General features: G+C 42.7%; 2 protein-coding genes across 5 annotated transcripts; one reads left to right on the forward strand and one right to left on the reverse strand.

Moving 5' to 3' along the window:
• Nucleotides 1–13: 13 nt before the first annotated feature.
• Nucleotides 14–11,611, reverse strand: gpsm2 (G protein signaling modulator 2). 2 transcript variants are annotated; one of them, XM_030402404.1, is made up of 16 exons: nucleotides 11,367–11,611; nucleotides 10,024–10,062; nucleotides 7,603–7,959; nucleotides 5,107–5,328; nucleotides 4,512–4,647; nucleotides 4,250–4,389; nucleotides 4,039–4,162; nucleotides 3,807–3,922; nucleotides 3,118–3,273; nucleotides 2,907–3,015; nucleotides 2,663–2,792; nucleotides 2,510–2,586; nucleotides 2,192–2,380; nucleotides 1,913–2,072; nucleotides 1,629–1,822; nucleotides 14–830 (listed from the first exon to the last, which is right to left on the reverse strand). In XM_030402404.1, exons 3-16 carry the CDS (start codon nucleotides 7,665–7,667, stop codon nucleotides 654–656), a joined length of 1,995 nt encoding a protein of 664 aa, XP_030258264.1. In that variant the 5' UTR covers nucleotides 7,668–7,959; nucleotides 10,024–10,062; nucleotides 11,367–11,611; the 3' UTR covers nucleotides 14–653. The 2 variants fall into 2 exon arrangements, with proteins under 2 accessions (XP_030258264.1, XP_030258267.1); XM_030402407.1 differs by lacking the exon at nucleotides 7,603–7,959 and having other exon boundaries at nucleotides 11,367–11,610.
• Nucleotides 11,612–11,735: 124 nt separating this feature from the next.
• Nucleotides 11,736–22,903, forward strand: aknad1 (AKNA domain containing 1). 3 transcript variants are annotated; one of them, XM_030402400.1, is made up of 23 exons: nucleotides 11,736–11,817; nucleotides 11,954–12,225; nucleotides 13,614–13,853; nucleotides 13,982–15,114; nucleotides 15,259–15,333; nucleotides 15,422–15,557; nucleotides 16,278–16,426; nucleotides 16,501–16,560; nucleotides 16,679–16,812; nucleotides 16,908–17,100; nucleotides 17,758–17,927; nucleotides 18,197–18,355; nucleotides 18,622–18,781; nucleotides 19,403–19,497; nucleotides 19,603–19,808; nucleotides 19,903–20,017; nucleotides 20,106–20,279; nucleotides 20,459–20,565; nucleotides 20,695–20,817; nucleotides 20,925–21,029; nucleotides 21,262–21,373; nucleotides 21,504–21,672; nucleotides 21,778–22,903. In XM_030402400.1, exons 3-23 carry the CDS (start codon nucleotides 13,649–13,651, stop codon nucleotides 21,946–21,948), a joined length of 3,951 nt encoding a protein of 1,316 aa, XP_030258260.1. In that variant the 5' UTR covers nucleotides 11,736–11,817; nucleotides 11,954–12,225; nucleotides 13,614–13,648; the 3' UTR covers nucleotides 21,949–22,903. The 3 variants fall into 3 exon arrangements, with proteins under 3 accessions (XP_030258260.1, XP_030258258.1, XP_030258259.1); XM_030402398.1 differs by having other exon boundaries at nucleotides 11,737–11,817; nucleotides 21,259–21,373; XM_030402399.1 differs by lacking the exon at nucleotides 11,736–11,817 and having other exon boundaries at nucleotides 11,952–12,225; nucleotides 21,259–21,373.
• The last annotated feature ends 703 nt before the right edge of the window (nucleotides 22,904–23,606 follow it).

The following is a 23,606-nucleotide window of genomic DNA, read 5'->3' on the forward strand; positions in this document are numbered from 1 at the left end:
AGTCAAAACAAGATTGCTACATGAGTGAGGCTTTATTGATCTGACCTCACTGAAACATTATGTACAAAAGAGCTTAAGGGCTGTACACGGGTTAAATTCATTCTTTTATCAGTTTAAAATACTTTTTTTTCTTGACGTTGGTCAATCAAACTAGATAAAAAAAAAATCCCTTGAATATAAACCAAACACATGGAAAGAGAGATGTACCTCTGTGTCCACACTGTGAGTATAACCACATCACTTCAGAGTGCTGGGACGGCAGTTAACAATCAAAACAATCATAAAAAGCACAATAAATACAAACATAACTGTAGTCGTGTATTGAAAAATACACATACGGTGAAATGAAAGTTGTTGGAGTACAGAATCATGACACACAAGGATAAAAAATAAAAACACTGATCCCTGATACTACTGAGAGTTTGTTGGTGTTGTGCAAGTTGTGCGAGTCCTTGTTAGTTAATTTGAGATTATTTTTTTTCATACTGTACACTACATATACTGCTGACAGTGCTTTGTTGTGTCCAAAAGGACAAATGCTCGGAGACGCAAGGCTTTCATCTCGACCGACCACCCCACTGGTCAGTCACAACTCAGTCCACACCTTCATGAGATAAAAAAAAAAAAAAAAAACTGTCCCTTTAGTGCTTCGTTCAGTTGGAGCCGGGCCTGGCTGCAGCGTTTGCGGCAGAGGGCAGGGTGACGCGCTGCTCGTCCATTCGTTTGGCCTGAGAGCGCATGATGAGGCTGAAGAAGTCCTCGTCTGGGACGGTCGGCCCTCTAACGGGTGGAGGGGGAGGGGCACAGCGCTGGTCATCCAAACGGGACCCCTGGTGGAGTTAGAGGAAGGAAGAGAGCATCAGTCTGAGGTCTGGTTATGGACATTAGAACTTTTTATTATCACTGGACACAACAGGTGGCTAAGTAACAATTTTAACTAGTAACTACTAGACATCAATGTGAAACTTCCTCAATTGATCATTTACATTAAGACATTTAATGATGTGCTAATTTAAATACATTCCAGACATAAATCTGAAAATTTTAATAAAGCCACGTTTTAAATTCTCGTTCCATTTTATTGACATAGAAGAGTCTTTTAAAGAGGGAATTCTGGTGTCCTAATTTCATGATGGCATAAATCATAAAATACTGTCAACAGTCATTAAAAAAATATTTTTGCCATGTTTTTTGAAATAAAATATTACATAAATCAAGCCATCAAATACAAACCCCCTGAAAAAATCTTTAGAATAAAAAACAAATAAAACTGTGACAGATTTCTGGTCTAATAGATATGTATTGTAAAATTCAATAAACTACAATAGGGTAAAAATTGGGAGAAAAAGATGTCACAATGAAACACTCCCAATTGATTCCTTACATAAAGACAATAATTATTTGTATTATATAGCAAATGAGGCCTCTAATGGTGTGTTAATTTAAATAAATCAGACCCTAAAATAAACACCTAAATGTGCATTTTGGACGTTTTCTTTCATCTTGTCTGAAAGATGACGTGTTATGCAAGTAAAATAACCCAAGATCTCACAACTGAAAACAGTTTCAGCCTGCTGTGTCTGGCCCTAAATGCACTGTTTCACTGTAGCTTTTAGGTTTTTAGGTACCTGGCACTTGACAAGCATATCGAAGAAGTCGTCGTCAGGCTCAGCGCTGTCAGCGTTGGCCATCAGGTGGCTGAGCACGGCCTGGCTGCTGTTTTGATTGAGCCTGAGGCCGGGCAGGCTTCCTCCAGCTGCTGCTGACGACTCCTCTAACCGCCGACCCTGGGCGCCCGAGACATTGGCCGACTCCGATACAGCTACGGATGAACAGAAGTGTTTTATTTCAGCGTGAAAAGGAAGTCATACTTGGGAATTGTGTGGGTTCTAGTTTGAATGCGTGGACTTACATTTCCTGATAGCTCTGGGTGGCGACTCTGGACCACTGTTTAATGATAACCTGCTGCCCTTATCCTGTATTGAACAGCGCTGGTCGTCCATACGGTTGCTCTGGAAGCGGCTCAGCAGGTCAAAGAAGCCCTCGTCTCCGAGCATGTCGGGGCTGAGTCGCTAATAAAGTACAAACACAGGAAGATGAAGAAACAGCAGCACAGGCCTTGTTTGAGGATAGCTGCAGGAAACTAAATAAGTCCTGGGCATGTGTGTTATCAGCCGAACGCTTCCTGTACCTTCTGTGGTCCCTGAGCTGGCGTCTGGCTGGTGTCCAGCGTGTTGCTGGTGTCCTGGAGGACTTTAGTGGAGCCACCAGTCTTGTACTTCTTCCCACGCAGGCGGTTGACAAAGAACAGCTTGGAGGAGGTCTTAGCCAGCGACGGTTTGGACTGTTTGGTCAGGATGTCACTGTTCCACTTCTGACCCTTTAACACAGAGGAACAGACGATAAGAAGACAGTAAAATAAACACAAAACACATTCCATTATCTGTGGTCCAAACTTGAAAAACATCTGGTTCTTAGTAGCTCAGTGCGACAGGAGAGAAGCTCTTACATTCATCTTGTCTGGAGTGAGCTTCATCAGCTCCAGGTTCTCCATGCTGTGTCGTCTGCTCATCCTGGGCCTCGCTCCTAGAACGTAAAAACAATGTTAAGACCGACAAAACTCTTAAAATTAAACATGCGACTTGTAAGTTAACCAACCTACCGTGCTGGTTGTAGTCGACTTCCTTATTCTCTGACAGAGTGGAGTTATTCGTGCTGTAACTCAGACCCAGAACCGTCTGGAGATCAGAAACGTTCATACGAGCCGTCAGCTCCCCGCTCCTGTCTCCAGTCTAGAAAAACACACAAAAGGAGGTTAATTGGACTACTGACAGATATTTAAAGTAAAACTACTCTGTTTTGATGTATATGAGAAGGCAAGGACAGAAGACACTGCTTTCATTTACCTCTCTGCAGATCTCCAGGTGTTTCTCAGCAAAGTGCATTGCTTGGTCATGGTTCCCCAGTGCAGTGTGAGCATTTCCAAGACTCCAGCATGCACGACCTTCCCCAATCCTGCATCGAAAACACATTTCAATACATGTGTGTGGCTCAGTTAAATTACAGGACACATGAGCATGAATTCTTACTCTGTAGTGAATGGGTTTGTGTGCGCACCTGTCATTGAGGTCCTGGGCTATGATTAAGTGTTTGAGGTGGTAGTCTATGGCTCTCTCATAATCCTGGAGAAGTGTGTAGGTGTTGCCCAGACTGTAGCAGGCCTGGGCCTCCACGGCTCGATCCTTCAGCTGCCTCGCCAGCTGCAGCGTCCTCCTGACAAACAAACACACAGACATGCTGCTTCAAAAAACACTGCCGAGTGAATCAGAGGAAAATGGGAGCAACATTTTTGAGATTATTTATAAAGTCGACGGAGAGCTGTTTTTAAGATGCTCTTGCTTGAAAGAAAATCTGAAGCTTAATTTAAGCCTGGTGGTGCAACACTCTGAAAAGTGGTCTTGCAACAGAGATGTCTCACCACACCCAATATTTATATCTTGCTGCAGAGAGAGGAATGATGAAGCCGACTGTTTGCTCGGTTAACCCCCCTCTAGTCTGCTTGTTCTAGCAAGATCCGTCATGAATGAGCATAGAGATGCATTTAAAAAATAACTTGCACAACATTCTGTTTAAATAAGTCATGTACCATCGTTGTTTACAGAAAAAAAAATGTCAGAGCTTTCAAGAATACTGTGTAAAAGTTCTTTACTTCTGCCTGTGACAGCAGATGCTACATGTATGCATGCCCTGTCACACTTTCTTGCGCAGAAAATGATTAAAACATGAATTTCTGTACTGTGGCTTACTTGTAGTGCTCAGCTGCCACTTCAAACTCCCCCAAAAAGATATAGGCGTTCCCCAGGTTGCAGTAAGCCCGTCTCTCTGCCGAGCGGTCGCCAAATTCCTTTGCTATGAGCAATCGCTGCACAAACAGAGACACAGAAGCGTATTTCATTACAGGATCAACTCAACATTTATAATCCTTGTCTATGCAAATATGTTTTGATAAAATAAAGTGCTTTGGGGGTTACACCACACCTGCTCGTGAGAAGCTACAGCCCTGCGAAAGTTTCCCAACAAGTAGTGTGTGTTGCCGAGGTTCCCGTAGGTTCGACCCTGAGCGGCGCGATCTCCGAGCTCCTTCACTATCGCCAAGTTCGCCCTGAAATAACAGTCACTGTGTCATTGATACGCCACCGACACATACACACATACACATTCACCAGGACCGTACTGTGCAGTCACTCACTCATAGTACTCGGCTGCCTTCCTCAGAGCCATCATCACCTCCTCTGGGAAATCTCCGGGCTCAGCTCCACTCCAGCAGATACTTTTGCCTTTGGCATGGTACACATTCCCGAAGTTATACAGAGCTCGCGCCTGACCCACCTGACACGAGTACAGGAAGAACATGTCAGAGCAGTGGATGTCTTCTGAATGCCCCCACAAACTACAGGATGTTTCAGTGTAAACAATGATCATGAATATCATAAAGTATCCCACAGCCTCACCTTGTCACTGATGTCTCGTGCTATGTCCAAGTGCCTCTGACAGCAAACCACGGCCTCGTCGAACCGCCCCAGCACCTTTAATGTGTTGCCAAGGTTTCCACTGGCTTTGGCCTCTCCCAGCAGGTCACCAATCGTCCTACACAACACACATTAGCAATTACAATTACATAACTGATTAGATTCTGATTGACAAGGTCTCAATTCCATATGATTTCCAATTATATGTTGGTTAAAATATAAATTTTGCTTAGATATGATGGAGATTCAGAGAGAACTAATGCTGTAAATTGTACAAGGTACCCTCTAACCTGGTGTATTTTTCAATAATAATATTGTAATACTGAAAAGTTTTGAGATTTGTGGTTAAAAGTCTACCTCGTTAGAAATGTGAATGCAATATTGTTGTGATTTTAGCATCTAATTATTAAAAATGCTGCAGTGAAACAACAAGAGAGTAATGGAAAATGTAGGCCAATATAAACTATCCCTTTTTAAACAACCTCTGTGTCCTTTGTGAAGGTAATTAATGTGTAAACCAAGTCCTAACAAATTTGGCAATGATCCTTCAGTTGTGGCGTTCTTGTGCTGGTCCTACCTGGTCAAGGTGAGGTCATGCCGGTGGAACTCCAGGGCCTTGGCATAGTCATGCAGGTGGAAGTAGGCATTGCCCAGCTGGCTGTAGATGGCACTGAGTACCTGCAGGTCCTCCGTGCCCACCTGGATGGCAGCTTCAAAGAAGGAGACGCCTGCTCTGTAGTCGCCCACCTTACAGAGCCGCTCGCCCTCCAACGCCAGCTCCAGGCAGGACACCTCCATCCTACAGCAGACAGGAGAAGAAGCAGTCCGTCAGGGTGCCCAGATACCAAAGTATTTAGAATCCCAAAAAATCAAATGAAGGACCAGTAATGAAGAAGTTGTGGAAAAACAGATCTTCTCCGGCTGAAATCTACAGCCAACTAACTGGACTCTACTCAGAACCGGGGAAAAAACCTCTTTCGAAGGAAAGGGAATGTTGTTGAGCTATTTCCTTCCCCCCACATGGAACAATGGCACGAACTGGGGTTTGTTTGTTATGGTTAATCTCACATCCTTTAGACATGCTTCAGTAAGTTAAGTGGATTCATTTTACAGTCAAATGACGCAGAAAGCAAGTAGAGATATTTCGGTACACCAATTTTCTACATTCCCCTGTTTATAAGCTTTGCTTTAGAATGAGAAATTGCTTAAATATTTTATTTTGATCGTTGAAAACATCCAAACCGAGGGATTTAGCCCTTTGACTACAGGGTGTTACTTCAAATCCTTTCAATTCAACCGAAGGTTTTTAGATTATTTTCCTTTATGCAGGCATTGGTTTCCACTCTGTTACACAAAGGCACGAAAGTTCTGTGGCAGAAATGTTTTTTTGTCAGTAAAACTTGCAGCAGAGGCAGTTTTGTAAACACTTCACTTTGATGATATGCTCACAGATGCATCCTAAGATAGAGGTTTTAACATGCAACAGGCAGCATAACCGAGCCTCGTGGTGTTACAAATGAGGGCGTTGCAAGGCCAGATGAAAGGAGAGTCAGACAATGGCTGGAGGCTTATCAGCAAGTGGATTATCTTTTGATTATGCTGCATATTTGCACAAAGCAAAAATCGTTAGGTCTGCCTACTTTTGTTTTTGCAGGAAACTGTATTGTTGAGAAGAGATCGGTTCCACACAAAGTGTGTTTATCTCAAGCTTTCCTCCTACAGCCGCCCAAGGTTTCATCTCAAAAACTGACCCGGTCATTCAGGGGAAATCTAGTCCGGATTCCCCACGTGGTGTAAAAGCTTACATAGTTTACTGTGCTATTAACATGACACACAAACACCAACCAAAGTAGCTGGTTTCATCATCCGTCCAGGCTGTAATTTGTGAACAAAAGCAAACACGGTGCTCTGAATAGAAGACAAAGCTCATGTAATCAGCAGTCTTGGGCCTTAAATTAGAAATGCCCACTTTCTGTTTACCACCAAGTTAAAAACACACTTTTCCAACTCTGTAGCTGCGGCCAATACTAGCCTACCTGCTCGCTTTTTGTGCCTTACAACAACAACAGCACATGGAACATCTGAGAGGCATCTACCGAGGAAGACTTCCAGGCTGCAGCTCCTTTTCTCTGTCTCCAACATGGAGAGGGCAACTCCTAACCTAACGTAGTAGTTTCTACTAAAAGAAGTTAAAAAAATGTTTAAAATATCATTCCTTTTCCTGGAGTGTCACAACCACTGGTCATCTGACGTCATAGAGATACTTTAGCATTGAAAACCTTTCAAGGAGACGCGTGTGATGCTGTCACGAGTATTAACTTCCAACGCATGGCTGCAAGGAAACTGCTCATTCAGCATTTTCTGCGATAATCTGCTTTTCTTTCTTTCAAGCCCCCTCTCCTGACCTGGTCACCTGAGATTACCTCTGTAGAGTGTGCACCCGACAGATTACAGCGCTGGTGAGAGCTAAGTAGCTTTGTTGGACGTGTCAGACACAAGCCGACTCAATAGTAGTGTCTTCTAGTGGAATCAAGTGCTTAATGGTAACCATCCGAACAGTAGCATCCACTGGAACAACAGGCGTTCTGAAGCAGATGTACTCTATCCAATTAAGTTGGACACACGTGTGGCGGAAAAACAAAGCACGCAGTGATGAATTTTTCAGGGCTTGTTAAATATTGAAGCTGACCGGCGCATGTCTGTTTGGCAGGTCACACCTGCTGCCAGGGCTCTTTACCTGCGTATGTAAAGACAGCTGGCCGATGCCTTTTTGGGAAACTCACCTGCCTTTAGTCAACAAATTCACAGAAAGGACTGTGAAAAGCGTCCCTGCTCAATTCCATGTTACACATAATACGTCTCTACAAGGTAACATCAACTCAAAAAAATCTGTTACCTGACACTGACACATCTTCTGTCACAGACACTCTAATAATACAAACTTTGAGCAGCCGATTAACTAATTTACAGTCCTGTCTAAAACTAATGAGGGGAAGCAAACTGTCACAAAAGAAAAAACAGATCCAGGCAATCTACTCTACCAAACCTTAGCTAAGAGAGGAGAGATTCCTACCTGTAGCGGACATGAAAGGGCTGCTCCTCAGCCCGCGTGCTAACCAGTGAGCCGCTGGTATCCATTGATGTGCATAATATGAGGGAAAATCCCAGTCTCGTTCCCGAAAAAATGGTTGCGTTTAAAAACAAGAACCAACAAGGAAGAAAAAAAAAAGGGAAAAAATTATTTGGTCAAAAGGAGTCGGTAAACCAAGCAAAAAGGTCACCCGACGTGGTAAAGTCTGCTGAATGTAGCCAGGTAAAAGGTAACCCCCATGAGTGTCAGACAGAGCTGCTGAGTCCTGAGTCTCCACACGGCTGCTTTCGTACACTGCGTGTTTTTGCGTCACCGCGCCTCAATCTCGTCAGCTGCCCTCTGCGAAGAGAACACAAGATGCTGTATGTGAAGCCTCATTCTGGCCACACGGTGCCATGGCAACACCAACCAAAACAGCAGCGTGCATAAGTGGGGCAGGCAGGGAGAGAGAGAGCGGGTTGGGAATAGGATGGATGGGGTCACGACACAGAGGAGCTGTCAATCTAAGACGGTGACTCAGTTCATCCAGGCTGCTCCAAATGAACTACAAGGTGAGCAAGCAATGAACGCCACAGAATGTGACCTGTGCAAGCAGAGATGGCAAGGAAAAAAAACTTCTTCAGAGGAATCAGAGGAAGTCACTGTAAAGACAGAGCAACCAGCAACCTGTTGCATGATTTGTCAAGGAGAAAAAAAAGTCACTAAATTAAAAGGGGAAGCTTTGGAAAAAGCAGCAAAACAGATGAACCTGCTGTGTGATTACAACCTCCACCAGAGGAAAGGACAGAGATAAGCAGGCTACATGGACAAGATAGACTGCCGCACCGAGTAAAGACCAGAGCCAACCGTTACCTCATTTCTCCATGAGGTCATGCTAGCCACACCCATTTGTCCCCCAAGTTTAACCCATGAGCCCCTCCTCCAACACACACAAAATGGGAAATGGGGCAGACCAGTTTTTTGCAATCTGGGTTACTTTTTATGAAAGACAAAGACATTACAAAAAAAAAACACATGTGTGTAAGTGGAAAACATTTCAGAGACAGTTACAACACATGAGACTAGGACAGAAATGATTTTGCACTTTATAGATGTAGCATGAGGAACAATCACTTTGTTCTTTTTCCCAGCAATCTAAGTGTGTTCAGCCCTACTTTTCAACTAGGTCACTCAAATGATGTGCTAAAAAGCCTTTTTATTTAGCTTAAAACATTACTTAATTAAACTAAATCTAATCATGGAAACAGGAGAAATACTTTTTCTTTGTTACACTTGTATATGTGACCATCTACCTCTGACATTTATTTACTAAATTACTACTTAAAATTCAATAACAATGTCAGACGTGTACTGTATTTCTGAATCTGTGCCCACTTCCTCGTGTGGAACAAAAAATGTGGCCCTTGTCCGTAAAGCACCTTGGATTAGACCTTTGATCAATAGGCTTGCTGAGCGGTTCCTTTGAAAGTATTAGATCAGCACTGAGCTCATAGTGCAAGAAGACAACAAACTCTAAAAACAGATGACAACCAAAACACCCACAAAAATGACAACTGCTTTGACAACATGCAGCTACTCAATCGTGCCTTGTTGTCAGAATCTGTTGTTCAACTCAGATTAATGCTGGTCAGTTCCTCTCAATGAAAAGACTACGGAAATTTAACTAGACTTTTTATAGTTAGGACCTGTTAAAATACACATATAGAGAGTTGTCTGTGTTGATGAACATGTACAAGTGTGAGTATAAGGGAACCTTTGCTGCTGACATAGCATATTTCTTTAGAAGAGGTCGTATCTTACCATAAAGAAACAGCCTCTGGTAATTAATAGTCCATAAATGTTGAGTACTTGATGTAATAGAGTGACATCATCCTTGTCCAGCCTGTTCCTTCCACTGCTACATGAATGTCAATGGTTACAAGACAAACTAAAGCGTAGGGCTTTGGGAGTCTTTGCAGTGCATGTTCCTTCACATTATTATAATAACCAATTGATGTGTGCCAATGTTTGTGCAGCCTTTTCCACCATTGTATGCCAACTGGGTGTGTTTGAGAGAAACCCTCTCTGCTGCCCACAAAGCTGCAGTGATCATGAACAAGTGTGTGAGAGGATGATTCCTGACTAGAAGGCTAATCAAAGGAAACCAGAGGTTGTTTTCTGATGACAGCTTAACGGGAGGTAATCACTGACGCCCTGAGTCACAAACAGGACATGATTTCATCTCAAACAGACAGCAGATGACATGTGTTTTTTCTTTGTGCTCACAGCCCCATTGATGCACTGAAATGACCACTGAGAGCGAACTCTAATTATGGAAACACCACTCAGCATTACACCATGAGCCAGCAAAAAAACCCTGCAGCAAAACAAATGAAAGTACGATGTAAGAACTGGGATACTGACCGGTAACTCTGCCTCGCTGGAACAGGATATCTGGAAAGCCTGCAAAGAACAGAATCAGTTTACATCCAAATAAACTGGTGTTGCAGTATTTTGATTCTTAAGTCTGTTTATCAACATTTGTGTATTTTGACACACATGACATACTTAGTCGAATTCATACTCCATTTCAGACACACACTTAGTTGTCAGTTTATTTGATAAACACACATACAAAAGGTGTACATAATAAACAGATATACCTAATAAATAACAATGAGGCATTGCCATTATAATGCAATACAGTTCAACAGCGGCTCAAACTACAGCCTACAAAATGACTGCAAACTGGAATCAAAAGCTTTTCAGTAGCCTGACTGATGTTTGGGGCCAAAGCCAATACAGATTTTGGGAAGTAAAAAATTCTTATGTCCATATGTTGGCCCTCATATGATCCCTCAAATGTGGCAATAAATCACTTGGGATAAAGATATGCAACAGATGCAGGATATTTTGCAGTTTGACTATAAACTATACTGTCTAAAATGACTAAGGTGCACTAAAACAGGAAGTTAAATCATTAGAAATCACACCTAGCATCTTTTTCCACATTATAATCACTTTAAAAAAGAGGTTTTCATATCTGACAACATATCTGCAAACAACAATGTATCTGTGATTGGCCAATATCGGTCAATAATATCGATGAAACAATACATTGGTCAGGCTCTACTTTTTAATCACAGTTTAACATGAACTAAACTAAATAGGCAACTATGTCTATATGTGCCACTAAAGCACTCTGGGTGATGTGATTGTTATGCATGCTCCTATGTCCATGTTGTATGTGCAGACAAGACATACAGGAGTATGTGTTTGTGTGTGTGTATGCCTGTATAAGTATGTATTACTACCCTGACACATAAGTGCATGTATATGAAATATATTAAAGTGGCATTGTAAGACAAATACAGTTAAACAGTTACTCTAAGTTTGTATTACACTTCAACTACCTCCATTTAGAAAGCTTTGACATATGTTTGTGATTCATAAGGATCCGATATATATCATATGGGCGTAGAGAAGTAGTAACACCATCGATTATTCGCATGCAGACTGATCAGTAACTTAACGGTAACAGATCAGTTTCTGGACACATCTCTGTCAGTATGAGCACCATTCAGACTCAATTCAGCTTCCACGAGGGATAAGACAGGGTCGTCAACACCATACTTCCATGATGAGTAAGCTACCACTGTCAGAAGTTTAAAAACCAGCTCGAAGAGAGTGAATTCACCTCCTCTCCGATTGCACCGTATCACATCCAGCCAAAGATTAGCTCGTTAGCATGTTAGCTTCTAACTTACGTTAGACGATCCAGCTCGAACAATGGTGACTTTTCCTCTTCTTTTCTTTACGTTCTCACGACAACATAAAACATAGGTCCGTTTAAAAACACGAAACGGACGCCTGTTATCTAAAGACAAACTGCATTATACCCAGCTGTACGAGACATTATCCTTTAACTTTTTACTAAACTTACATTTAACTTCGAGGAGAGAGAAGAAAAAAAAACCTTGCGGCTGTACTAGCGTATGTGTTTTCGCCGATTAGCCAATCAGAGGGCGAAATTCAAAGATAGCCACGCCCACATAACAGTCATCGGACCAATGGATTTGAAGATAAAAATAAATGACGACTTGTCATCGTTAGGCTGTCACTATCTGACAGTTTTGGTCAAGTATGATGGATTTCTGACACTTTTTCTTGCAATGTAGGCACAAAAAACTACATAGCTGATGTGTATCGTTAAGAAGAGTGAGGTTGCAAAGTTTTCTTTACACAGAACACAGAAATATTATAAAAATATTATAATATAATATAAAAAAGTATTTCACTTAAAAAGTCCTTTTGTTGTCCCAATCTATCTTGACTTCACGTCTGTCTGCTGGAGGCTTCCCCCGCTGTTACCAAGCAACAGGACCCTGCGCCCGTCCAGCTGCCCGGCCGGTCCGGTCCGCCTCCAGACGCTCCAGCGCTGCGGCTACATTATTAATGATGCCCCCGAAACTAAACCTGCCCGAGAAAACCCCATATGTCAGGACAGAAAGAGACAGAAATACTGTGGCTAGTTACAACATGTGAGATGTCAGGAGTGAGAGCATGGCCGAGGACCGGATCAACTTAAAACTACTGCTGCTGTAAGGACCAGTTCAAGTAACAAGAGTAAGTTACCACAATAATAACAATAACACAATGTAAGAGTTAAATTATGTTGTGCTTTACTGACAGTCTGCAGTGTGTAGTTGTAGACTAGTTTAACAACACACACACCTCCCTACTCACCTGTAAGAGAAAGTAACTAAGTACATTTACTCAAGTACTGTACCTCAGTATGATTTTGAGATAATTCTGCTTGAGTATTTTAATTCACTGCAAAACAGTATGCTTTTTACTGCATGCATTTTTGACAGATATAGTTTCTGTACTTACAGAGTATTAGTATACACATTGTATAAACATAAGTTTATAAGATATGATGCATTGTTCTGGGTTAAACAATAGAACAAAAAATATCTACAACATTCATATGCTGCTAACATGTTAATGAATGCATAGACTAATACTCCAATTAGGTAATGTTTATAGTAATCCAAACTTGTGACACTGATATTTGCTGTCAACCCCTTTTTTTTTTTACCTTTCCATCGGTTTGTTGTCATCTATTTTGCTAACTGGTTGATCCATTTGAGTAATTTTTTTAAGGTAAACAAAAGCTAAAAATTATCTGATTCCAGCTAGACTTCGAAATGATCGAATATCACGATATTTGCTGTTATATGCAGTATTTATCACAATATTTAACATGGACCAGCTGTGTGGTTCTTCCCCTTAGAGGAACTGCTCTGACTTTATTTTAATTATAATTTTTTAAATGTATAACAGTGTAATCTCTCACCTGGCTGGTAATCCAGAATTTAGAGAGAAGGGAACCAGTGACAGACTTAAGTTCTTATTTAAAAGTTCTTATTTGAAGTTGTTTTGTTATTTAAAAGTGTTAAATTAGTATTGGCCCTTTATTTACAGGGGAAATATTTGTTTTTTATGTTACAATGATATTATCGTCTATCGCAATATTTGTTCCGGACAATCTTGTGATATATAATGTTGGATATTGCCCCAAGCCTAATTCCATCTTCTTAAATGTGAATATTTTCCTGTTTCTTCACTAAATATTTGTTGGTTGTGGACAAAACAAGAAATTTGAGGACATTGTCTTGTGATTTGGGAAACACTGATCAACATTTCTCACCAACAACGAATCGATAAATTGAGAAAATTAAGAGAAACACATTAACCAGCAGTGAATATAATCGTTAGTTGCAGCCTCACTTTTTATCCAACTAAGATTTAAAAAGCAGGACTTTTATCATAACCTCCACACAAACACCTTACAAACTTATGTCACGCAAACCACTTCCCACACAATGCATTGATTGTTAAATAATTGACAGCTTAGCACATTTTGATCCATTGTTGTCAGCTCACAAGTTGCGTTGCTAAGTGATGAACAGGTGCTCCATGCTCCTTCCTTACCCCCTGTCTTCACACAGGTGAAGTGACACCTTCTGCCACAGACAAAGTGTCCATGGAGGCAGAATCGGAGGACTCGGACGAGGATGTTCAGGGAGAGGACAAGCCCACTGTGCTCTGGAAGAAGTGCATTCAGCAGAGCATCTTCGTGGATTTGAGTGAGGATGAAAGTCTCCACTTGAGCGATTTTGAGAATTCTCTGGATCTACATCTGTCCCAGGCGGAGTCTGCTCCCTCTGAGGTCAGCATCCATCTCAGTGGTAAGTCCTGAAGTCACCGCTGTTTATCTTTACCTATTAATGATCAGCTTTATTGACCAAGTATGTGCACATATAAGGCTTAAATCTATAGAACTCTTCTACTTTTAATGTCGTTTTGTAATCAACAGGGAGCTCAGAACTGTCAGGCCTCGACGTCACCTCCTCGGAGTCCAGTAATGTCAGCAGTCAGAGTGAGAGAGTGGTAGAGAGCAAGAGCAGCTCGTTGCACGTGTCTGCCAGAAGACCAAACACCATGCAGGATGAGCCACCTTTGAACCAGAGGTTAGAGGACCCGGGGCAGAACACGAGCGACGAGGATCAGGACGATCTACCCTATGACTGTGACCTCGGGAGCCTCTACTTCAACCAGACAGCTGATGGAAGAGAAGCTGTTCACGCAAGTCCGGATCCTCCTGGTTTGGTGGACTGTAATGCAATGAATAGAGATGATGTTATTGAACCCCTGGTTTCTGTTGAGAAACCAGCAGCTTTGTCGCAAGAGGATGTCAACGTTAAAAAGGACGACTCGTCACGCCCCTGTCCTCCTGCAGACATTAACCAGTTGTTGCTGCAACACTTTTCCCAGGAGGAGCTGCTGCGGTCAGGCAGGCTGATCGAGGCGGAGACCCTGCCGGAGGTCTCCCTGCTGGAGAGCGTGGATGACACTGTCTTGAGCTTGGCTCCGACACACAACAGCTCCAAAGTTATTGGTCACCACTCAGAGAGCCCCCCATGTAAATCTGAGCTTGAGTCTGAGAGTTTCAGCTCTGGCAGGACTGATGGTATAAGTAATACTGTATCTAAAAGTTTAGAGGAAGAAGCAGAAAGGAAAATTGATGAAGTCACCTCTGCCGACAGTGTGACATCCAGCTCTGCAAGTTCAGAGTCCAAACAGAGCAGCGGGGAAGTTAGTGCTGTAGGTGTAGCAGAGCAGGAACAGACCGGAGAAGACGACCAGGTTCAGAGAGTCCCGCTCATGCGCACCAGGTCCTTCAGCGAGATGAAGTACGGTCAAGGCCAAGTCCATTACCCACGCCCTGATTTCTCCAAGGTCGCCTCCAAGGTAAAAATACCAAAAACTCCAAGTGGACCTGCCAAACCTGCTCCCCAGAGCCCCAGCAGCATGCACAGAGCCCAGTCCTCTCCAGGGATGCTAGAGCTGGTCAGCAGAGTCCTGGAGGATTCAGTCCAGCCGTCAGAGAAGCCCTACGTGTTCAAAGACGAGGTCAAGACTCCTCCAGCTCTGGTGCATCACCTGCAGGTAGAAAACAGTCCGATTTTACACACAGTGTTCTCGTAGCTACGCATTTTGGTTTCATTAGCTTGTATTTCTTATAAGTGTTGTATATAAGATATTTGTCTACAACATTTGTACTAATGTAATACTCATTCCTTTTTTCTTCAGGCTGAATATGATAAATTATTAACCAAATATGCTGAGGCAGAGAACCTTATAGATCAAATGAGACTCGGAACCACTGTAAGTAAAAACATGTTTCTTTAATCAGCTGTAATGTCAGAGTCGTAATTTCATTTCAAGCTACACATGTATTGATCTCTTTTCACAGGCCCAGCCCTCCTTAGAACTGATGCTTTGTTTTGATGACGATGATGATGATCATCATCATCGCCATCATCAGGAAAACTCACCTGCAGTCGAGGGAAGCCATCTTGAGTCCCCTGCTCCTCACGTTCCCCCACCAGGTACGTCTGACATCTGATATTATGACAGGCCGGCGCTTTGCTTCGCTACCAGCATATTACACAGTGAAGGTTGCCGTAGAGACGAATGGAGTCAGATGACAATCTTCTCGAAACACAAACATCTTTTCTTTTTTCCTTTTGGAGCACTTTAATTAAGTGTAAACAAAAGCTGTCAGTGGTGGAAAGTAACCAAAAATATGTATGTTTACTTTTTTTTAAATATTTATATTTATATATAATATTTAATAGATATAGACATTTTGAAATGAATATTTTTGAGATAATGTACTTGTACTTTGCATAAGAAACACATGATATTCTTATGATATGATGCAGTATTGCACTATTGCTCTGCCCAGTTGCATAAAAAGTATATTAAACTGGCTCTAGAACATTTAAATGCACTTACATGAATTCATTATTGATAAAAGTTAATGATAATATAATGTTATCACTAAGTACATTTTGCTGTTGACACTTCTGTTAATTCAGGACTTCTGCTTTTACTTTCTGTAAGTGATTTGTAACTTTTGCTTGAGTAAAAATAATGACATTGTGTTAAAGTATTGCTTTGTTAAAAGGGAATGTTAACCACATGAATGGATTAAAAATCTTACAGTATCTGTTATTAAATATACTAAAATATCGAAAGTCAATGCATTTCTTTAAGTATCAAAAGTAAAAGTGTGTGTATCACTTGCTCTTGCTTTGTCTTTTCAGAAAACTGCAGTGAAAAAGTAGAGCCGGCCCCTCAGAGCAACACTGAAGAGGTGAACACAGCGTCGTCCAGCCTGCCTGACGAGGCTCCCAGTGATGGTGAAAGAATGACTACTGAGCTGAGAGACATCATCAGCCAGTTCATGCAGACGGTAAGTGTGAAGATGAGTCATTACTACGTGACCGAAATTTGAAAAAAATGTATGAACCCTCTCTTTCTGCTCAGGTGGAAGAATTCAAATTGAGTGTCGGCAGCATGTCAGTGAGCACGGCAGAACAGCAGATGGTGAGGAGTGTTTACTTCTTCTGTAGTTCTGTATTTTGTATTATGTCATTTTTAAGAGCAGTGTACTTTCTCCTTTTTTCTTTTGCGTGTGCATAATATAAAATGTGTCCATTTGCAGATGCTGAGGAGCATGATGGAGGCTCAGGACCAGCTGGAAAGAAAATACATCAGTAAGAAGGAGGAGCACCGAGCTCTGGAGATGCAGAACTACATGGGCCTGTCCAGGAACACCGGCACCTTCGACCCGAACAGGTGAAAGTAACCTCGCTTTTGTACCTGTGTGAATGTGTCAGCGGCGCGTTAATGCATCCACTCACGCATCTTCACATGTGTTGAAACGTGTGCAGGCTGGTGGAGGGAGACATTTTCAGGATAGGGATGCACCTCGAGGACATAAAGGAGATGATAGACGGGAACGTGTGTGCGCAGATTTCTCCGCCCCACTCATCCTCCACCCCCACACACACGAGGGAGGCGCTGCATGTGAAGCCCGCTCCTCTCTGCATGCCCACACCCTCACCTCCACCCTCCCTGCACCAGGTAATAATCACCTCTCTGACACACTCGCTGCCTCACCAGCGCTCACTCATCTTCCAATGTTCTGTCACAGTCACATTTCACTGTTAAGTTTTCTCCAGAAGTTCATGGGGAGCCCTAATTTTCCATGAAATTGACATTTTATGCTCAAACAGTTAACACGGTTCAATGAATGGGAGGTCTGGGACACTTGTTTTATGGTTCATACCAGTGTTACTTGATGCTGCAGCGGTGTGTTTCTGCTCAGACGGAGTCATTCCACAGTCTATACAATATTATTCTGATATCAAATAAGAAAGAAATCATGAGCTCGCTGTTGTGTAGCTTTAACCAAACTTATATTACTATATAATATGATAAATTACATGCATAGATATTGACCTGAGTCGACTCAAGTCACTGTTGATTGAAAATAAATAATACGGAAATTAAATGACACGAGACTCGACTTGTTACTTTGAAGTCTGAGACTCGGGACTTGACTGAGACATGACGACTAAAATTACTTGTCCGTGTTCATTTTAAGTTTTTAGTTAGGTTTTCTGTCCAGTCAGCACATTGAGATTAACGTTATGATAGATAATGTGTGTATGTGTGTGTTTGTGTGTGTGTGTAATATTACACTAACTGCAAATGATCTGACGGGGTCTCATGTTTCAGGGAGCATGTGCAGGGTTTTCCACTGTGGGTTATAAGACGGAGTCATGTAAAGAAGAGGATGTGGATGAGGCCAGTGAGGTCCACGGAGACGATGGATCGCAGCAGAGTGGTGAACTCATAACAACCGACTCTTCACTGAAGCGCACTGGACACAGCAGCTGCCTCTCAAAGTACTTAGAATTTTCTAAAAGCTCCAGTAATAATTCTCTTCTACACTTAAATATAAGTGTAAATACAGAAAAATGATACGTGAATATAAATATGCATGTTTCACTGTCACTCTTCTGTCCATCTATGGATGTTCTGAGTGGTGCTTGCGTGTGTGTTTGTGCTCAAACAATCGGCACGTTCTCAGCCTTCCTGTGGAGCAGATAGTGTGTCAGGTGTTGGTGTTGGATTCCACCCAGTGTTTGAGTCTCTGTTCTCCGTCCTGTTGCAGGAGCTCACAGGGCTCTCTGGAAGGACGCGACATCCAGGCAGCTGAGGCTGAAGAGGAGAGCAACTCCGTCCTGTCGGAGGCGATAGATCACAGTGACATCCTCGCGTACCTGAGCGGAGCGAGGTCGTCCTCCAGACAGACGCAGCGGACACCCGACAGGTCGGTGTGGTGATGTTAATGTTCATATAAGAGATGTAACTGTGACTCGATTGATTTGTGGGTTCTCTTAAATAATGCATGGCTCATACTAGTTATCCAGCTTGTAATCCTGTTGCAGTGCAAGTGAGCTACTTTTGCACATTGTTTTTTATTGTAAATCCAACTTCCAGGAAGCATGCACTGTACAAGTGCTGTTAAATACTCCCCTCATTTTCAACTCACAGCCTCTAAATGTCTAAATACCTCACTTGTTGTTGTTGCTGCAGCCGTAACACCCCGGATAGTGTCCTGAACCCGGCGGGCGAATGTGATCTGGGTGATTGTGTGAGTCTGGCTGTGGAGGTCTCCTCTTCTTCTGATGCACCCAGCCACCCCGACATCCTCAGCCTGCCAGAGCTTCCTCTCAACACCTCGTCTGTATTACAGGTCAGGCACAGATAATAGCAGATTCATCGTATACACTAACTTTGTTTGTCGTTTAATGTTTGTCATGCAACAGCTGTCTTTTAAAGGGCCAATTCACCCCAGAATAAGAAAAATACCTATTTTTCTTCTTACCTCTGGGGCTGCTTATCCATGTATGTTTTTTTGATGTGAGTCGCTCAGTTTTGAAGATATTGGCCTTCTCTGGAATATAATGGAACTACAGTCGATGACACTCAGCTTGTGCTGCTCACCAGCAATGTCACTTCCCAGAAATTGTGACACGGTTGCTCAAGATAGTCCACAGACTTTGTTTCAGTTTCATGTATGAAGTATTTTTTTATTTACCAAACTGCAACGTATCAATGCGCAGAAGGAAGTGCGCATCTGTGGATTATCTTGAGTAACTGGGTCATGATTTCTGGAAGGAAACACTGGTTTTTCAAATGTATTTTTGTGCCTTCTAGTTCCAATTTGTTCAAGAGAAGGCAGACATCTCTACAGCTTATATCTCCAAAGCTTGTCAACTCAGACCAAAAACATCTAAATGCATACACAGCGCTACAGGTAAGAGGGACAATTTTTGGTTTAGTGGTGAACTGTCCCTTTTTTTTTGGGTTGCAGAGGATTGTGAGCCCGGAGACAGACAGCGGATTTGGGAGCTCCTACTTGAACCAATCAGGTTCTGGATCATCTCAACCAAATCTGCTCACAGAAAGGTACAAATCTATATAAACAGAAACAATAAAATACTTATTGAAGTGATTAATAAAATGAGCATCAGTAGATGATGACTGACTAAACCTTGAACCTCCTGTCTGCAGCGTGCAGTCCCAGAATGATGCTTTGAGCAGCTCTGGCAGTGAGGGCTCCTGCTCCAACCTGCAGACAACCATCCATTCAGCCAGCATCAGCAGCCAGCGGTGGGCCAGTCCCCACCCATCTGTCCAAACACAGTCCTGTGGTGCAGCAGCAGCAGTGGAGCGATGGGTGGAGAGCACCACTAAGGAGCCTTCAGTCAGGCTGCAGGGTGAGCAAATCAATCCTAATGAAAGTCTCTTATTATATGATCTTACCTGGTCAATACTGAAGTGATGAACGCTTCCTCACCACTGATCGGACAGGATCTGAACGCACCACGCCTTCCCGGCTGCATCGCCACGTATCTGAACCTGTACTCGGCACCACCATGGATGGAGAAGAGAGAGGCAGCCCACTGTATCCTTGCTCCTGTAATAGGTCAGTATATATGCTATGGAGCAGTCAGTGTTGAGGTTGTTCACCAGTGTACATATAGATTTAAGTATCTGCATTTGCTTGTGTTTAGTGAGGCGATCCTGGCCTTGCAGTCGGAGGTGTCCAGGCTGAAAAAGGACCTCGAGGAAGGCTTGGTCCAGCTGCCTCACCTGGCGCAGAAGATGGACTATCTCACCTCCAAATACAGACAGGAGCGCAGGTTTAAAACCAGAGCGCGGAGCCACCACAGGCCAGCATGCAGCAGGTGGGAAGCTGATCCGCAGGGCTGATAGAAAGCTAATGATAGAAGGATAATGGGCATTATTGGGCTGTACTGAAGTGACTTTTGGTTCATACTTACCTAATCGTAATATCCTACAATCTAGGTGAGAGACACTATTTTTCATTTTTATTTGAAATTATATTTTTTATTCTAACCTCCAGTGTGTTGAAGCCACCGGGTAGCAGACAGAATGTGAGCGATCTCAGCTCTAGTCAAGTGAAGATAGAAGACTGGATCTCTACAGACATGGACCCCAGCAAGAGCAAAGGTAGCAAATCACCACAACACACAAATGAGCAGATTGTACAAAATCAATGTCTCTCCCTCTGTAACTATAGATATATATAATTATGTGCATGCTCATATTCTCTCCACCTTCTCCGGTTTTGCTCTTCAGGTACAGACAGCGGTGACACAGCCGGCTCTGAGATCATGTTGCAGTCGAGCGATTCGCCTGTAGGGAGCAGGAGAGCGCCTGAGTTTCAAGATAGACTTCACGGGGCTCCGCAGTCCAACAGAGGTCAGAGCCACAGCCATTTTTCACAGTACTTTAAACACCCTGATTGTGTCTGAATTGATTTTTATGTACAAAATTTACCCAGAGATATGTGTGTTACACTCCATCAGGGTCAGAGAGAGACGGATCGGTGAAAAACTCTGGTCTGACAAGCTTTGTTTTAAAAGGAGGGAAAAAGGAGGATTCTTACAGCCATGTGAAGCAAAGACCACAGAGTAAGTGTTTTTAACATTTAAAGGTATTGTGTAATCATACTTCAATTTTCTGTGACTGTTGCTTCATATTACGGCCTCAACACAAACAGGGAGGCTGCCAGTCATCAGTGCTTTGTCCCCACCATCATTATGAAACAGTCTTCCAAACTAAAAACAAGCGTTGTTTATGTTTCAGAATTGTGTTTCATCGGTGTTCATTCTGTTGTGCTTCTCCTGTCTCTGTGGTCAGCAGCCTTCATGGAGAGTCTTCACTCCCGGGGGAAATGGCCTGTTTTCTCCTCTCCATCTCCACAGAAGCCTCTCCTCCAGGTCGGCTACGGCTCCTCCAGCAGCCTGCCAGCCAGGTGAACACACAGCTGACGACACGAACACGTCAATCACTGACAGCCGCCAGATATTTATCATGAGATAATAAATGAGATGGTTCTGTCACAGTCATTCTTTATCTTTCTCCCCCTCCGATCTCATATCCAGCTATAAAGTGAGGGAGCCGCCGCTGCAGCCCTCGTCCCATCACAGGAAGCGCTCCACCCAGTCGGACACGGTGCTCCTGCCCAGTAATGTGTACTTCCAGCGGACGCTGTCGCCCGTTTTGCTGCAATCAAAGACTGGCAGCAGGACAGGCAGACGCAGAGGCAGCAAGGTGAGATCTGTCCACGTGCTTTTTCTGACGCTCAACGTCAATTTGTTGTAAGTGTGACATCTTCTCACGGTCGGCTCATTGGAAGGTTTACCACTGTTGTTCTAGGAGGAAGAGATGAACAGGACTCTAGATCACGCTATCGAGATGGCTCGAAACATGAAGAGGACCACAGACAGAATGGCCAAGAGACTGTCAGCTGATCTGGCCAAGACTCAGCTTCACAGGAAGCTACACAGCTCACAGCCACTAGAGGGCAGGAAACACCAGATGTTATAACAAGCGGGGCACAGATACGTTAAATCATCAGTCTGAAACCTGATGCATAAGTTTGTCTTAAGTTATTGCTTTTGTACATTGTTGTATATTTCTAATACGATAAAAAGCCTGGAATCACACTGTAAAAACCTTAAAAACCTTAGCTTTATGTTGTTAAGTTTGGGGAATTTTTATAGTAAATTCATATTTTTTATCAATAAACAAGATTTAGTTTAAATTGAAAGTCTTAAGATTTTGATATTACGTCCCTTCAATCTTCGAAAACATCATCAAAGATTCTAAAATGTGTGTAAACTATGGCTGCAACTGATGGTTTTTTTCATTGTCGATGATTCTGCTGATATTTCATGATTAACTGATGAACGGTTTATTCCATTTAATGTCAAAAAAGGTGAGAAATACTTGGTCAAAATTCACCAGAGCCCAAAGTGCAGTAATATAATTGTTGGTCCCCCTATAAAAACATTCTAGGGGCGACTCTGCCAAAGTGACACCGTCAGATCGCTTCTTCTTTGCAAAGTCCAACGACTCTTTCTTATCATATATGACAAAGCATATCCTTCCATTTAAGAAGCTAGAACCAGCTTATTATATTTGACAGATGATTGATCATTTGTAAAACTAGTCGCGATTTGTTTTCTTGAGATGAACTAATCTATTGATTGACTGATTCATCGCGGCTCTAGTGTGAAATGTGACCAAAATAATACCTAACACGAGCTATAAAGGGCAAACTCACTGTCTGACACAAGTTTTTTCAATATAAGGCTGAAATCACATCAGTACAGTTCAATATTTCACTCAGACCGTCATTTGTTTTTCATCTGTAACGTTTGTGGCACTGAAAGCTGAAAAGGAGGAAGGAAATGATCCAGATGTGCCCTTCAGTTAGTGGCCGACATCAGTCACTCAGCGGTCAGTCAATAAACATAAACTTTATCTTTGCACAATGCTCCATGTCAGTGTCATCGAATCCTTTTGTTTTCCTTTTCATTCCACTTGCCTCCAAACCGTCAGCTATCAGATACACTCAGTCAGCCACAGGGTGAGGAGATGAAGTGTAATCAAATAAAAACTAGGTCAGATTGTTGATATTACATTTCAGGTAAGTCCCTCTCTGCCTTTAGTTCGATGAGTATCAACTTTTGTCCCCTCCGCTAATTCGCTCATCTGACGCCTCTAACGTGCATCCTGCTGGCCTGTGGCTGCTGCTGACACAGTGTCTCCTTACCGAGTTTCTGTTGCGCTGCTTTGTCGTCGCCGTAGCCTGCTGGGTGCCGGGGCCCAGCTCGCTTCTCGTTGTTGGGTGTCGACTTTCAGTGTTTCTTCTAAGAGGGCTATCAGGAGAGGAGATGTGTCTATAACAACATACCTGGACTGTCCCCTCCGATTGTTCACGGGACAGATGAAATTCACTAACCTGCAGGCGTCAACAGGACAGACTGAGAGTGAAGAGCGACGCAGCCATTAAATCTCTCACATCAAAACACAACAGCCAGTTTCAGTGAGTCGTGTTACTGAGGAAGACATTTTTTTCTGTAGAGAAATGACTCCCTTTACTCATTAACATGTGAAGAAATGAAAGACACGTGGAAAACCGTTGCTTTCTCACCTCTTTGATGAGCAGATGTCCAATGTTTTCTCAGTTAGGAATATCT

Source organism: Sparus aurata, chromosome 21, assembly GCF_900880675.1.
Source record: "Sparus aurata chromosome 21, fSpaAur1.1, whole genome shotgun sequence".
NCBI classification, from domain to species: Eukaryota; Metazoa; Chordata; class Actinopteri; order Spariformes; family Sparidae; genus Sparus; species Sparus aurata.

What these genes read in the sequence shown, in the direction of transcription:
- gpsm2 (XM_030402404.1), bottom strand. Translation starts at nt 7,667, where the DNA reads ATGGATACCAGCGGCTCACTGGTTAGCACGCGGGCTGAGGAGCAGCCC. An exon ending in ACCTGGAGATCTGCAGAGAG is followed by an intron (nt 2,793 to 2,906) that starts GTAAATGAAAGC and finishes GTGTTTTTCTAG; the next exon opens with ACTGGAGACAGGAGCGGGGA. An exon ending in AGTCGACTACAACCAGCACG is followed by an intron (nt 2,587 to 2,662) that starts GTAGGTTGGTTA and finishes TTTACGTTCTAG; the next exon opens with GAGCGAGGCCCAGGATGAGC.
- aknad1 (XM_030402398.1), top strand. Translation starts at nt 13,649, where the DNA reads ATGGAGGCAGAATCGGAGGACTCGGACGAGGATGTTCAGGGAGAGGAC. An exon ending in GGCACCTTCGACCCGAACAG is followed by an intron (nt 16,813 to 16,907) that starts GTGAAAGTAACC and finishes AAACGTGTGCAG; the next exon opens with GCTGGTGGAGGGAGACATTT. An exon ending in ACGCAGCGGACACCCGACAG is followed by an intron (nt 18,356 to 18,621) that starts GTCGGTGTGGTG and finishes TTGTTGCTGCAG; the next exon opens with CCGTAACACCCCGGATAGTG.